This window comes from Typopeltis vanoorti, chromosome 10 (genome assembly GCF_054136105.1).
Source record: "Typopeltis vanoorti isolate ZY-2024b chromosome 10, IOZ_Tvanoo_1.0, whole genome shotgun sequence".
Classification (NCBI taxonomy): Eukaryota; Metazoa; Arthropoda; class Arachnida; order Uropygi; family Thelyphonidae; genus Typopeltis; species Typopeltis vanoorti.
The window spans coordinates 36275438-36292425 of record NC_143558.1 but is presented as its reverse complement, the minus strand read 5'-3'; the positions used below and the strand labels follow the sequence as shown (position 1 = coordinate 36292425).

At 35.6% G+C, this 16988-nt stretch overlaps 1 protein-coding gene across 1 annotated transcript in view; it reads right to left on the bottom strand.

Moving 5' to 3' along the window:
* Nucleotides 1-16988, bottom strand: part of puf (ubiquitinyl hydrolase 1 puf) — a 1013305-nt gene that overhangs the window by 253411 nt on the left and 742906 nt on the right. The window contains exon 59 of the mRNA XM_090399560.1: nucleotides 11466-11613. Within this exon, the coding sequence (XP_090255686.1) occupies nucleotides 11466-11613 (148 nt within the window). The remainder of the gene's footprint in view (nucleotides 1-11465; nucleotides 11614-16988) is intronic.

Genomic DNA, 16988 nt, shown 5'->3' with positions numbered 1-16988 from the left:
TTAATTAATAAGAAAAAGAAATTGTTGAGAAATATAAACAATATTTTGAAAGAGTACTAGTCATCATCATCACTGCCAGATGAAAACTTCATGCTAGACGATACAATGTTGAAAGACCCACAGTTAAGGCTATCTCTGACTGAAAAAAAAAAAAAAAAAAACCTTTTTATTCCCATATATAGGGAGTAGGCAAGGCTGCTTTAAACCCTATCTACTTTTTGAGACTGAGTGAGCAGTTCAATCTCCTCCACAGGTACCCAATCAGAGAAAGCTGGCCCAAGGCTATCACTAATTAAGCAGCACGCAGTGAAGAGAGACGGCTTAACAAGTGCCGCCATCCCGTGGTCCCTAACCCTCATATTGAATGTCTGAAATAATGTGGGTTCTACGGTCGATTTTCTTGAGTTTATGGGACAAAAAACCCGCTTGCCCTTGCCAGAGATTGACTAACTCGGGAACCGGCTTAGAAAAATTTCTTCTAGTCGCCGACTAGATTCGAAACCAAGAAGTCTTCCTTCGTGCGGTCAAGCACTGTGATGTGCAAATGCCACATCCACTAAGCTACACAGGCTCTAAATTGAGAATGTTATTGAAGTATTAAAATATAATGAGGCAACTTGTGATAAAATTACGGGAGAACTTGTACAAATCAGAGGAACACCTTTTATGAGATTTATGTATCATCAAGCTAATATGGCAAAAGATGAAATCTAAGTCAATTAGAATACAGCCATAGCCTATTTTTCAAAAAGGAAACCTCATGATTGCTAATAACTGTAGAGGTATCTCTCCCCCTTGGACACTTGCTACAAAATACTGTCGACATTGATCTGGTACAGAATGAATGTATATGTTTCAGACATTGGAAGGTATTGGTTGACAACTGATATCCTCTGCAGTTTTCATGCTCTGACAATTGTTAGAAAAACATCAGGAATTTGAAAAAAAGTTATAATTAGTATTTGTGGACTATAAACAAACATATGACAGTACACATCAAAATGCATTATTAAATACAAGTGAGACTTTTCAGGCCACACCCTTTGAGAGGTACGTTTCCTAGAAGAACATTCATCATGTATTGAAATAAAATCTGGATTTTGCCAAGCAGATTCTCTATCACTAACTCAGTTCATTCTAGTCAGAAAATGTTATTAGAGACCTCAACATCTTACTCAACATCTCAATTAGGAACATCTTACTGGCTTATGCTGATGTCAATGTTATTTTTGGCAACTCTCCTCAGAATGTTATATAAACTACATCTAATTGAATTAAGATAAGTAAGCTGTAATTAAATTAGACATAATGCACATATAAATACATGTGTATCTCAAGGATCCATCAACACTAATCCAATTTGGCTGTTGATAATTATCTCTGAGCAAGTGGCTAATTTTAACTACGAGTTGCTATTAACAGATATAGTGACATGCATCAAGAGATAGAGGAGAGAGTCGAGAAAGCCAGTCTTGGATATTTTGCAGTTTAACAACTCATAAAATCTAGAATATTCTTAAAAAATTCCAAAGAAAAATATTTAAGCTAAGTATGGCTAAAGATGGACGGATGTGAGAATGAAAGCCTAAGACAGCTGGATGAACACTTTACTTCAGATGCAGCCTATGAGAGACAGACAGAGAAACTTAGCGACGGCAGCATTCCTAAATGATACATTAAGCTGTTGAAGAAGAATGTGTACCCCTTGGCTGACACACACACACACACACACACACACACACACACACACACACACACACACACACACACACACACACACACACGCGCGCGCACACACACACACACAGGGTAGATAACAATTAAGTACAAAAATTTCACTGCAAAGCTTTTAAGTACAAAAATTTTACTGTGACTGAATTTTCATTTAGTTACAACAAATTTTGTAACATAAAAATAGAAGGGTGTTTTGTAACAATCTATAATAACACTAAATTTGTACCCACAAACACAAGTGTTGCTGATTGTAGTGGTGAGACTATAACATACCAAGAAAAATGGCAAGCTTCAGATGACTTACAAAAAAGTAGATTATGTGACAAAGTTTAAACAACCCCATTCAACAATGTATATAATGATTTATGACCTTGTACTCTGATTTATACAAGGAAATCAATTTACAAGTGACTGATAAAAACTGCTTGTCGAGGAGACTATAAAAGAAGGCAAGGTAGTATTTCAAAATGTTCCACAGGTAATGTTAATACCTGTGGAAAATTTATATCATACATTAATGCTATATGGCTAAGTATAAGATAACCCAGGAATACACCACTAGAGACTAAACATAGAACATTTCAAGTTACTGGAGGCCTCCAATAAGCAGAGCAATGTTAGATTCTATGTAGTGAAAATGATCTACTGTTAAAGTCAGCAGAACATTTAGCATTCCCAGTACTGACTGCAGACAAGATAAGCAAGAAAAGGCTACAAGATAGTCAATGGAAAGGCAGGTATTTTTGCTGGCAATAGAGTATATTCATCCACAGTATGACAGTTCAAGAACCACTTTTTTTTAATTAATTTAGGTAATAACAGACAATTTAGATTTTTATTAAATTTTCAAATGGGTAAGTGTGTGTGTGTGTGGCAGAGGAGTAAAAATCCTTCAGAAATATTTATTAGCATTTTTTTAAAAATAAATTTAACTTACATTTTTCAATAATAAAATGCATTTCAAAATTTGAATTTGCATCATGACTAACAAGACGTAAGAAATAAAAGTGATATCTTTACAATGATTTAGGAAACAAGAGTATACAGAGGATTTGAAATGGAAAGTAATCACTACTTAGTTTTGAGTAGGATTAAAATGATATCACATAGGAAAGAACATTATATAAGAAAGTTTTAAAACTAATTACAGTTGAACAGCTTTTACAAGTAAACTGTAGAAGTAACTATACAAATGTTATTCATGAAAAAATGAAGCAGCTTGAAAACAAAAACCAAATCCCAGAATCTCAGTGGAAAACTGAAGAAAACACTGATGCATCTAGGAAGAAGTTGTTTGCAAAGACAGAAAAATAAGAACACCATGGTAGATGCAAGAAGCTAAAGAAACAGTCCTGGAAAAGAAGAAAGCATATGAAAAGTTCCCAGCAAATAAGTCAGCAGATAGCATAAAAGAATATAGAGAAAAATGTCAGAGAGCTAAGTTATGTGTAAAAGTAGCTAAACAAAGCCATGGGAAGACCTTGTTAGGAATATTATTATTATCAACAGACCTCCATGGGGTCACGAGACTCATCGCAGGAGGCCCTACTCTCACATGCACAGCTCATCATACGTTGGCTTAAATGCATTCTGTCCTTGCGCTCACCACAGTCCTCGGCAATGCATTCCAATCACCTACCACTCTCTCTAAAAAAATCCACTTCTAACCCCCTTGCTCACACCCACTCTATACAACTTCCAGGGATGGCTTCTCGTTCCTCCCCCTGCCCCCATTTCAAGATATTCTATGAAAAATCTCATCCATGCTCATCTAGTAATTACCCTTTACCAACTTATATGTCTCGTTCATGTCTCCCCTCCTCCCTCCATTCACCAGGCATTGCAATTTGCATTCTCTCAAAGATAAATATCAGAAAGGTGACAAAATGTTCAGGTGACCATTTGAAAAAAGCTTAGAAATGGAGGAAAGAGTACTGTAAAAGGAATCTAAAATGATAAAGGTGACATGAAAACTGAAGATAAGGATATCCTAGAAGGCTGGGTTAATTACTCTGAAAGAGCAATTAAATGTTAAATGAAGCAAGCAGTGACAGAACAATAGTAGAAAATATTCAAGAGGAATGCAAACAGAAATACCTTGGGAAGACAGAAAAAGTTATCAAGAAACCTGAAATGTAGAAAGTGGAGCAAATGATATTTGAAGACAAATGCTCAAATACAGAGTATAAAAGTTTTGCAGTGGTTACACTGCATAATTCAGAGGGCCTACTCAAGTCAAATTCCAAATGATTGGTATAATAAATTTAGTTTAATCCTTTATCCAAGTGTGAGCAAACAAAGTTTGCGCCTGAAAGTATCTTCAGGACTGGGGTAAGGTGGTACAACACCAGGGCAACTCGTTACAAAGGTGGAGCAAGCTGCCAACACTCCTATCTCAGTATCTCCCATAATGCAAAACACATCTCCTTGCGGATATGTCTAATGTTATGCATTAAGGGAAGGGCCACTACCCAGACTAGTTTCGACCTTTATTGAGGTCTCTTCAGTGGGAGCCAGGCCCAAGTGGAGATACCAGGCAGAAGCATTAGCAGGTCATCTCTACCTATACTAAATTTATTATACTCTAACCAAGCGAAAAATAAACTTTCAACATCTTTCTCTAAATCCAGAGTAACTTATTAAAAAAGGGTGGCACACCATTTGGCAACTCCTATAGGTAGAGATGACCTGCTAATGCTTCTGCCTGGTATCTCCACTTGGGCCTGGCTCCCACTGAAGAGACCTCAATAAAGGTCAAAACTAGTCTGGGTAGTGGCCCTTCCCTTAATGCATAACATTAGACATATCTGCAAGGAGATGTGTTTTGCATTATGGGAGATACTGAGATAGGAGTGTTGGTAGCTTACTCCACCTTTGTAACGAGTTGCAATGGTGTTGTACCACCTTACCCCAGTCCTGAAGATACTTTATCCAAGTGTGAGCAAACTTTGTTTGCTCACACTTGGATAAAGGATTAAACTAAATTTATTATACTCTAACCAAGTGAAAAATAAACTTTCAACATCCAAATGATTGGGCTATAGCTCCCATAGTTCTCATCTGTAAAAAAGGAGAATAATGCTGAATATGGAATATGAATAATATAGACAAATAATAGAATGATGGGTTTTTGAAGCAGGTTTAATAGTTCCTCATTATATTTTTGTTAATGCAGTCCAGCATTTTGATTGTAAGATGGTCCAAAAATATTTTTCAATATATTTTTTTCAAATGTAATGAGCTTTCTATTATCTCCTTTTGTTGTTGACCTGTTTCATAATCATATGTTAACATGAGTTATGCTAACTTAGGATAGTATATTAAACTTGATAAGAAATTATTATATTCTAGTTTACATTCATATTATATCCTAGCATAAGCAAATAATAAACTCTGCATGTGAGGTGTATTCACTACTAGTTACTTGTATGATGAGAACAATGTCTCCAAGAAAGGGTATACTGTGCTACATTATGAAAAAGATTCACACCCTAAGACCAATTTTGATCTTTCTATTACATTACTGAGGTATTATCAGTAAAAATAAGCTAGACCTTGATGAAGCTTCAATGAAAACATAAGAAAACAAAACAAGAATGCTGATAACATCATTTAGAGGTAAAAACTAATCAATGGAGTGACTCTCTTCATATTGCATGGTAATATATATATACTTCTTTAGAGGTGTGCTCTGCATTATAGGATATTTAGTGCAATTTAAAGTGAAGTCCACCACACTTAATTAAATATCTGGGCAGCTAAGAAAATGCAAATGGATGGAAAGAAGAGTACAATCTCAAGTTGTAATATATATATAAGTTATCCAACTAAAAACACGTATACAGCATTTACCTCATATGCAAAATTTTACTGTTTGCATATGCAAAGGTAAAATATGAATCGGGGGGGGGGACAATATTTTCAGGTATAATATACTATTCCACATATAATAGAAAAAATTACAGATTTGTATATCAAGGTTCAAAAGAAAACACTTCATTGAAGTTTCTGAAAGAACTGTACAAAAAATAAACAAATAAATAAATAAATACAAAATACATACATTTGCATGTGCACAGGGTGGCCATAATTAAAGAGAAGTTGTTCATAGACCTGTAGCAAAAACTATATTGGACGAAATAGAACCAACCTTGGTGTAAGTACACTCTGAACATGGGGTTTTGATTTACAGAAAAAAAAAAAAAAAGTACAAAATTCTGCCACCAGCAGACAACTGGCACCAGAATTGCATGACATTTGCATAATCTCACTGTTTCTACTGAAAAGCTAGTGGATATAAAGAAGAACGAAACAGATTTGTGTCATTCTGATAAGACTGAAGTGCTATGAATCTCACCTTACTGAAACGTGCATTGCTAGTCAATGCTTTATTATCAACAACGCAGTAATGCTAATGCCGCGCTTCAAGAATTCTGGATAGGAGAAGTTTTTAGCAGTTTGAAGGATAGGAGAAAATGTCCAATGACAATAACAAATCATAAAAAAACGATTTTACAATTTGAAAATTGCAGATCTTTAGAGGCCAGGATGAGGACAAAAATGGATTATTCCTCAACAAACTGACAAAGTTGCAATTGCAGTAAGTGATCAGGTAATAGCAAGGTAAAATGGACATGCCATACTCGACTGTGTGGAAAATCCTGTGTCAAATGCTGAGGTTTTCCCCCTACAAGATCTCTCATACTTGAGCTTTGCTTCATGGTGATGTGAAAACTTGACTGCTTAGCTCGAATGGAGGTGGATGATGCATGGCCATGGGAAATCTTGAGGACTGACAAGTCACATTTTTATCTGAATGGTAGTGTAGCTCACATAATGGCCGCATTCGGGCTGCAAATAACGCTCAAGTTTCATCAGATCCCTTTACACTCACCGAAAGTCACAGTGTGGTGTGGTTTCCCTGCATCGTTTATTATTGGTCCATACTTTTTCAAAGAACTTCACCTGACAAACAGTGACATACCATCTCTACTGTTAAGTATTGAGAGATGCTGCACAACTTTGTCATTCCGCAACTGCTGCAGTGGAGATGCTTTGATTCTACCATATTCATGTGGGATGGAGCACCACCTCACACTGGATTGCAGTACAGCAAATGTTATGAAAATACTTCACAGAACACAGAGTGATTAGTAGTTCATTTCACACAGCATGGCTACCTCATTTGCTTGATCTCAACCCCTGTGACTTTTGGTTTTTGGATATCTGAATTGCATGGTGTATGAAAGACATGTTCCTAATTTAGCAACTTTGAAAGACAGAATAATGCAGCATGTGAGGCAAATCAATGCAGATCTGCTGCCTTCTGCTGTAGAAAATGTCATTCACAGAATGCAGTTCTTAGAACATCTGAAAGGAGGACAGACTGAACCACATCTGTAAGTTATATGAACACGAAAATTGAAAATTTAATTAATCCCAAACCATGTGCTTAGAGTGCCAAATATACCCTGGTGATAGAATTTTGTACTATTTTTATCTTCTGCAAATAAAAACATCATGTTCCACTGTATAACTACATCAAGTCTTGTTGAATTTCATCCAATACATTTTTTGCTATGAAACCTTCTCTTTAATTATGGCTGCCATGTGCGTGTGTACACACACTTTTATAGACTATGTATTTTTTAGTGTTTTTACAGATATTTTCTTACTCCCCCCCCCCCCCCATTTAGATTAGAAAAGCCTTAAATTTCAGCATTATATTTGGGGTACTGCATGTGTGTGTGTGTGTGTAGCATGGAATTATTGCTACTGAAGGATAAGTAACTTTTTCGTATTTTATTTGAGAATATTAGGTTAACTTATTGTAGTTCTGTTTTAAATGAATGTGGGACTGATTGAGCTAGTTAGTTTGCAAGTAAACATTTTTTTTTTTTTTTTTTTTGTTTAAACAGGATACTGTTGGCTTAGCACCAATGGCAGCAAAAACCATGCTGTTGGGTAATTTGAATTTGTGGGATTTTATTCAGTGCTGTGTGTGTGTGAAATGTATTTGTTGAGAAAATTAAAGGATATATGGAAGGAAATTGAAACTGGAGGAGAGAGAGTATTAATTGTTTCAAAAGCATCTGTTAAGTGATGAGAACACAGAAAATATTAATACAGTGGACAGTAATGATGGAAAATAATGTTATCAATGTCGAACATGCGACTGCAGAAATAAAAGAGAAGAAAATTGACATTAATAAAGAAATTGTGCACTTGAATGTTATAGGACAAAAAATGACACTGAAAAATTGCAGAAGTGGCAAGAGATTAGCAGGGCAGAAAAGAAAAAGAAGCAGACAGTCTGAAGGAATAATAAAGACCGACTGAACAAACACAAAAAAACAAGTTAAGGAGAAAATTATGTATCGAGACTCGATCAGGGTGGGTATTTAATGAAAGAGTGACCAAATTGTGTTTTCCAGGTGCAAAAATTCATGATATTAGCCATGCCATCTGGATGTAAAAAGGTATGTAGAAGGAAATTATTGTCTTGGTTGGTACAAATGATATGAGAGGTGAGAAGTATTCCATGAGGGAGGATGCAAAGGAGTTGTTAGAAGAGGAAAAACCTGAAGAGTGAGAAGGTAAAGACTGTAAGTCCTACCAAGCTATGATAGATGCAAACTGAGAAGGAGGGCACTGATAGCCAATGAGTCCATATGAAGACTGAAGACTGTGCAGAAGGAATGATGCAGGATTTGTGGATCTCTGTTTAACAGAAAGAAGGATTTGTATAATGCTTATGGAGAGCATCTAAATAGTTTTGGTGTTATGTGTCTAGAGAGAGAGAGCTTTGTTCACTTAGTATGCTGAAGTGCAAATTCTTAAGCAATTATGGTAGAAGCAAGTAAGTTTGTGTGAAGGCACCCATGAAGCGAGTGAGTAAGAATGACCAAGTGAGGAATATAGTTTCTCAAGCAAAAATTTTGAATAGGGTAGTCAATTCAGAAAGTAAAAGTGGAGATGGGATCCTAAAGGGATGCCACAGTTTCTGTATACTAATGCCAGAAGTATCAGGAAAAAGAGGGAAGAGTTTTTGGCATTGGTTAGTGCAGCCTCACCAAAAGTTATAGGCATTAGTGAGACTTGGCTAACAGCAGATGATGTAGTTACAGGAATAGAATGTGAAGGGTTTAGTATTTTCAGGGAGAATAGAGTCCACACGGTTAGCCTAGTGGCTGTGCGCTTCGCAATCATATGACTGGGGAAGGAGTGTCCCAGGTTTGATTCCCGTCGAAGACGTGAGGAATCTGAGGATCTTCCTCAGCCATAGCCAAGTTAGCCGGTCTTGGGTGTAGGCAGTAGGGTTTTTTCTGCCAGTTTATCTGGAATTTTTCATCCCACAAGCAGGCAAACTGGCCCTGTGAACACACACGGATCTACAGCCATAAATACTTAACCCCCCATGAGGGGGCTCAACTCGCCCCAATAGGGAGGGGGGAGAAAAAGGGAGGCAACGCCATACAAATAAATAAATAAAAGGGAGGACAGAGAAGATAGGATGGAGGTACTGCTGATGATAGCAGATGAATTGCAGCCAAAAAGGACAGGAGATAAGCAATTGAAGTAGTCTGGTGTGAGATTAAGTCAGTAAGACAAAATAGACAGTTGTTGCTTTAGACAACAGAGTTCCACAGATGATCAGGAAGACATGCATCATCAAATTAGTACAATGAGTACAGGTCGAGTGATTATTATGGGGGGGGGGCTTCAAATATGGAGATATAGACTGGAAGGAAATAGAATTTATATACCTACTAAGAGATAATTACTTAAGGCAGCATGTGATGGAGGAGATTAGGGATGGGATAGTACTGGACCTGGTCTTAGGATCACAAGAGCTAACTATAACCAAGGTGACTACATTGTCTCCAGTTGAAAGCGACCATGAGATCTTGACTTGGGAGATTGTAAAACATGAGGAATATTCTGTGAATAAGGGGTATATGTGGAACTACAAGGCAGATGACTATGACACACTTAGGAAGAAGCTTACATCTGTGTCATGGCATAAAATGCTGAAGGGTAAGGGTAAGTAGTGCATGGGATATAGTTAAGGGCCATCTAGAGGAAGTAATAATAAACTGTATAGGAGTTAGATAGATGACTAATATGCATGAGGTGCAGAAGAAAAAAATGCTGTGAAGGATAACTAGGCATCATCATCAGCATCCTCAAACCCAGAGTCTTAACAATTTGCTCCAATGAACAAGCTCTGAACCTAGACTTTAGAAATTGTTTAATGTAGTTTTTTTTTCCCACCAGAGGTCAGCCTAGGGTAAATGATTAACATTTAGATTCAACTTACTTTTGTATAGTGTCATGTAGCATGTATTCTGTAAATAGGTATGTTTTCCTGATGATGACCTCAATACAGAGGTCAAAACGGCGAATGTTACTTTCTTAATGATAAGTAAAGTAATTATTCTAACACGTGTGTTATGTCTCCATGAATCCTTCACTATGAATGCAGCCTACCATGTAACCTTAAAAGAAAGGAAAGATTCATTTGTTTGTTGATGATGAAAAATTAGGTAGAGTAATAGCTAATCAAGGTGATGTGGAGAGTTGCAGAATGATTTAAATAAGCTGTCAATATGGGCAAATAATAATGATAATGGGTGTCAGTTTAATGTGGAGAAATGTAAAGTTATGCATTTTGAGAAAAACAGATTAAAAGCCACATATCAGATTGAGGGCACTGTACTCCAGGAAATAGATGAAGCTAGAATTTAGGGGTGGTGGTAGACTGAGAGTTTAAGTTTATAAGATGTATTGCTAAGGTTGCTAAAGTAGCGCTAATAAGATTACTTGGCTATTGAAGAACACATTAACAAGTAGAGATAAGCAAGTTGTTAGCCCATTTATTAGCCTTGATACGTCCACATTAGGTTTACTGTGTTCATGTCTGTTCTACTGGGTTTCTTGGGGATGAGGAAGTGGTGGAGCAGATTCAGAGGCGAGTGACCAAGATAGTGAGTTTCCTATGAGGATAGACTGGTGGTATGTGAATTGCAAAAGTTGCTTGATAGCAGAAAAAGAAGGATTATGACAGAAACATATAAGTTGCGTAAATGGTTTTATAGGATTTATGCAGGGGAAATGTTTCAGCACTTGGCTAGATTATTCAATTCCAGGGATAGTCCCTTGTTCTAGCCCATCTAGCCAAGTGCTGAAACATTTTCCCCAGCACAAATCCTATAAAACCATTTAAGCAACTTATATGACCCATCACACCCTACTAACCAGGTATGGTTAGTAGGGTGTGATGACTAGACTTTCTGCTTTGAGAGTTGAGAATGAGTGGAATGGGTTGCCAGAGCCAGTTGTGAGTGCTTTTTCTGTTAATGAGTTCAAGGAATAATAGATTATGTGGATAGATTGGATCTCCTGTGATGAGTCTTTGGACTCCATGGAGGTGACTGTATAATAATAGAGAGCAATTCAGCTGCATATGTTGCTGATTATATGAGCAAGCATGGAGAGAGAGAGAGAGAGAAGCTCAGCTCATTCTCATCCTACTCACCTTGGGAATCTCAAAGAGAATATAAAAACTGCAGTGAAATTCTACTTTATTGCTTATATTTCATTAATTAAGTGGTATTTGGTAGTTGAAATCACATAACAGCACATATCAAATAAATGAGGTTGTAATAGAATTTTAAACAAATATATAAATTAGACAATGAAGTATTAATAAAAAAAAAAAGATGAAATACCATTGCGAACTCTTTGCATATTATGAGCAATAAGAAACCTTTCGACCCAACTTTCCATACTCTGCAATACCCATGAATGAGCTACTTTATTTCTAGGAACTTGAAGGGTGAGCCATTCTAGGCACTGCTGTGGACAGTATTCTGCTGCCTAATAAGAATATTTGAGGCAACTTATTTATATTTCATAAAGAGAAATACATTTTTATAATTAATATAATCATAATTAATCTATACTGACAGTCATCATCCTAATGTTAAGCAAAAACACATTAGCCTTTTCACTATGCTTCAGTTATTGATTTGGATGGGCACCAGATCATTCTACACTAATCATTCTTCAACTATTTTTGAACATGCAAATCCATTTACTGTGGCAAAGCTAGTGCCATAAGTGTACATGATGCATTGTTGGCCCAGAAAAATCACTTGATCATGTTCATATGGTCATTTTCATTTAAATTAGACAAATGCCTGAGTTAGATAAACAAGGTTTTCATGCAGTGAAAACAGCTGAAAAGAAAGTATGTTTCTTATGGAATGTGAAAAATAGCATTAAACTTAATTTTTTCAAATGATGCATAAGTAGTATTAAAAGAAACATTAAAATTCCTAAAGTTTTGTAACATCTATGCAAACTGATGAAACAGTTTTATATGGAATATGCTAAGGCATTAGCAAAATAAAACAATTTCTATATTACATCCAAATTATTACATTACTTGACTTAAAATTAATATATTTAAAAATTCAAAGTAAGTTAATGGATATATTATTATCAGAGACATCAAGGAAGTCAAGGACTGATAGAGAGAAACCATACATTACCCATATCAGCTGCCATACCTTCTCTTAACATTCACATCAGATGCCATAACCAATTCAAGAAGCAAACTATTCCACTCCCTCACTGCTCTGTGAGATAAAAATTTAGCTCTTGTGCCTTAATCAACTGCACACAAACAACTTCCACTGGATGTCCCTCGTCTTCTCCCCACCTTCCATATAATGAAAAAACAATCTATCAACTGGTATCCTATAAGAAGTTTATAGGTATTTCTATCATATCAGCCCCTTTATTCCTGTCTGCCAGGGTCTAATGTCAACATGGGGGGGGGGGGACTGAAAAGTTCTGGTAAATACCTAGAACAAAAATGATATTAAAGCAACTGATATTGCCACAGAAAGAACATATCTTAAACCCTTTGATGCAATGTTTCATTAAATTATAATAATTTGTTCTTTTTCTTTTAGGATATATAAAAAGATGACATGTCAGATGTTTTGAAGAAATTCGAAGACAAAGAGGTGTGTGTGCTGTTATATCAAGTTTTTCCTGCTGCAAGAAAAAAAGAGTGGGCCAGAACATGAAGGTGTGGTTAGCTGGGGGTGTGAGGACTAGATTTTTTGTTTGGAGAGTTGTGAACCCGTGGAATCGGTTGCCAGAGTCATTTGTGAGTGCTTTGTCTGTTAATGGGTTCAAGGAGAGATATGATAGATTGTGTGAATAGTTTGAGTCTCCCATGATGAATCTTTGGACTTCATGGAGGTGCCCGTACAATAATAATAATAAATTCTTAGGACGCGTTTTTTACAGAAACATACATTCCTTCCACATATTTCGGCTAAGATAATGGTACAAAGGCACCTTGAATATCCTTCACATTTTATTGTCTACAGAATTGTGTGGATCTATTTTTCTTGGTTTGCTTTTATCATATACTTATTCAATCCGAGCTTTATTATTATTCCCAAGTCTCATTCTGCAAGGAAGAGTTTCCCTCTCATGGTTGGATCCTATTCTTCATGAGGATATATAAATAACAACTGGTGCATTTTGCACACTGCCTATTTAATGTCGAAGGAAATGAACTTCTGTGTTGATTCAGTGGAAACAACTGTCTCTTAACCATGTCCTAAAAATAAACTCTCCCTAAATTCTTCATGGACACTTTTTATTATTATTATTATTATTATTATTATTATTATTATTATTATTTCTACATTGGAAGTCAAACTGCAATTTTCCCATTTGGTATGCATGTGAAAGAGATTATGCAAGTTTTTGGCATGAATATTGGCATTAATTGCATTGAACATAATAGTATTTCTCCATGATGGATTTACACTCTCTCATACTTCATCATCAGTTTACATGTAGCAAAGAATGCTGATTTCTTATCCATCTATTCCAGTAGTTCAAGAACTGAATCACTGTTGTTTGTGTTACTGTTTTTCCTGATTAGATGGTATCCAGTCAGATTCTATTTGAATGGAATAATTGTACTGCTACCAAAAATGTGTGATTTATGCAAACTTGGGTTCTTTACAGATTATCTGTCTTGTATACTGTCCACTTCAGCACTTTTAATCTTTTACAGTTATTGTATAAAATGTGAAGACCCTTAATTTTTATGTTTATTTGTGCTGGATTTCCCATCTACATTGGAATTAAGGGAAATGGAAAACAGATACAGCTGATAGGGCACTATTCTTTCTATGTACTGTTTGTTATTTCCTTATAAAGCCTACTGACACTAATAAGAGCATAGTTAATTAAAACAGTGTTAGTTATCATGGCAAGAAGAACTGATGGATAAAATGCGTTAAGATTAGACTTGAAACTGATGGTCTACTCAGTGTGGAAACAATAGAGAAGTTGTTCTTGCTAAGCTTCATGTGAGTCATGCATCTTATACGTTCTGTTGAGAGATGATGACGCACTTATATGTGAACAGTGAAACACTCATCATATCATTTGCCATGTTCTGGTGGAGTGCCAGTACTTGAGAAAGGAATGCAATTTTTACTAATCCTGGCTGAGTTACTTATGCTTGGGCAGATGTCCAATTCAGACAAACTGCACAAAGTTTTACCATTTAAAAAAAAATGAATTTATACAAATACATTTGATTATTAATGTAATTTATATATAATGGCATTGATATATATTTTTTCAATTTGTTTTCTTTTGCATGTGTTCATTGCTTATTTAGCTATTTATTTTGTATTGCCTTGTCTACTGCTAAATGCATTTTATCCATCAATGCTTCTTGCCATGATAACTACCACTGTTTTAATTAACTATGCTCTTATTAGTATCAGTAGGCGTTATAGGGAAATAACAAACAGTACATGGAAAGAATAGTGCCCTAGCAGCTGTATCTGCTTTCTCATTTCCCTTAATTCCAATGTAGATGGGAAAATCCAGCACAATTAAACATCAAAATTAAGAGTCTTCACATTGTATACAATAACTGTAAAAGATTAAAAGTGCTGAAGTGGACAGTACTCAAGACAGATAATCTGTAAAGAACCCAAGTCTGCATAAATCACACATTTTTGGTAGCAGGTTTCTGTTATGTATAGAAGTGAAACCTGAATTAAGTGCAACTCAGCAGTACAATTATTCCATGGTAATTAATGATGAGTATGACCTTTGCTATCCTTGTGGCAAAAAACAAAGTGAACTAACCTACCAATCAGAAAGGATCTTACATCTCTTTGCAAATCAACATTTCTTCAATTTTTCCTTCAGCCATTTGTTCTTATGGTAAACTAGTGTGTTTAAAAATATATTCCAGCTGGATTGCCAATTTCTCTCTCTCCCTGCTACTCATGTGTCGTGATGGATCTCTCTTGATATTGATGCAGAGGTGCTTCAGAGTTCCACTCCTTTATGAATAAACTGATATATAGAGAAAAACATCAGCTTATTTATATGAATAGCTGGTTACAGGAAAGAATTAGGTGACTGCCTAAATCAAGAAATAACAAAGAAAATTAAAAGACACAGTAGTGCTTTGCTTTTTGGAACAAACGATTTAAGTAGTGACAAATACAGTATGCCAGAGGATATCGAAGGATTTCTAGAAGAAGAGAGAAAGAAGAGCGAGACCATGTAAACTGTTAGTTTCTTGCCAAGATATATTAGTACTGGGTTAAAGAGGAGGGCTATGATAGCAAATGATTAATGCATAGGTTGTGTAGATGGGTATGAGTTTTTAGATATGTAGAATGAGTTTGATGGCAGAAAAGTCCTGGAGAAATTATTTATTGGTTGAAACTTGTTGCAGAGGGTAGACTGCAGATGAAAGTACAGTTACGTGGGTCAACTTATATGCATTTTTTTTTATTTTTATTATTATTCTGAATAAATATATTAGAAAATTTTTTAGAGATCTGCGACAATTTAAAAAACTCGTAGATGATCTGCATAGCCTATAAATATTTCAAAAATTAAGAAAAAGTTCGGTTGTCATGAATGCATAAAATATATGTAGATACTAGTCTATTTTATCATTTAATACCACAAAGTATACACAAATCTATTATAAAAAGTTAAAATTTATCAACACTTACAGACCATACATTGCCATTCACAGTCGACAGAAATGTAGACAAACATAAAGATGCAGTATTAAATCATAACTGCATAAAATATAAATTTTATAACAACTCATTCATTAGTGCGTAGACTAGGCTACCATAAAGCAATCATAAATCATATTGCTGCTTCTTCATTATCAATGCATGAATCATTATACCTATAAATATAAATATGAATTTCTTTTTCACATTATCTTTTCATTTTTGATGTCTAGTATTAGTAATACATATAACATCTACAGTGTTTTGTATAAGACAATACTGATGTAGATACTGACAGACATATGATTCATCTTATAAATAGATAATGTAAACTTATGGTATTGATAAATACAGTACAGTACTGTAAATGTATTTTCACTTCCTTATGATTTTCTTTAATAACATTTTCTTTTCTCTAGCTTACTTTATTGTAAGAATGTAGTATGTAATACATACAGGGTGTTCGGGATAAATTTGACATATTTATAATTAATTATATTTTTCCGTAAGTTACATGTATTAACACACACTTCTCTTCATTTAAAAGGTTTGACCCTTCTTCATTCATATACAAGATGTCAGAAAGGATGGATAGCTGGAACCCACCTGAATCATGGAAGAGAATAACTTGTATCATGATGATTCGTGCCGGCCATCAAAATAAGGATATTTCGACTGCTGCCCAATGCTCCCTGAATACAGTAAAAACAATCAGGCATGAACTAGAGACTTGCAATGGTGACTACGAGGATGTAGCAAGAAGAAAGATCCCTAGCAGACGATCTGATTGCATTCGTACAGCAGAATTCCTCGCAAATCTGCAGGAACAGGTGTTGAAGAACCCTGGCATTGGAATTCGGGCTTTGTCACGTGAAATGAATGTTGCAGCCTCTACTATGAAGCTTGCACTCAATGAAGACCTCCGCTACTACTCATACAAGCGCCGCAAAGGTCAGCTGCTTACAGAAAAGGCCCGTGAAAAACGTTTGATAAACGCGAAGAAACTTCTAAGCAGAGTGAAACATCCTGCGGAACCACAAACAATCTGGTTCTTTTCCGATGAGAAAAACTTTTGCCAGGATCAAAAACACAACACGCAGAATAACAGATGGCTTGCATACAGTACAAAGGACATTCCTCGTGTAATGCAGACTA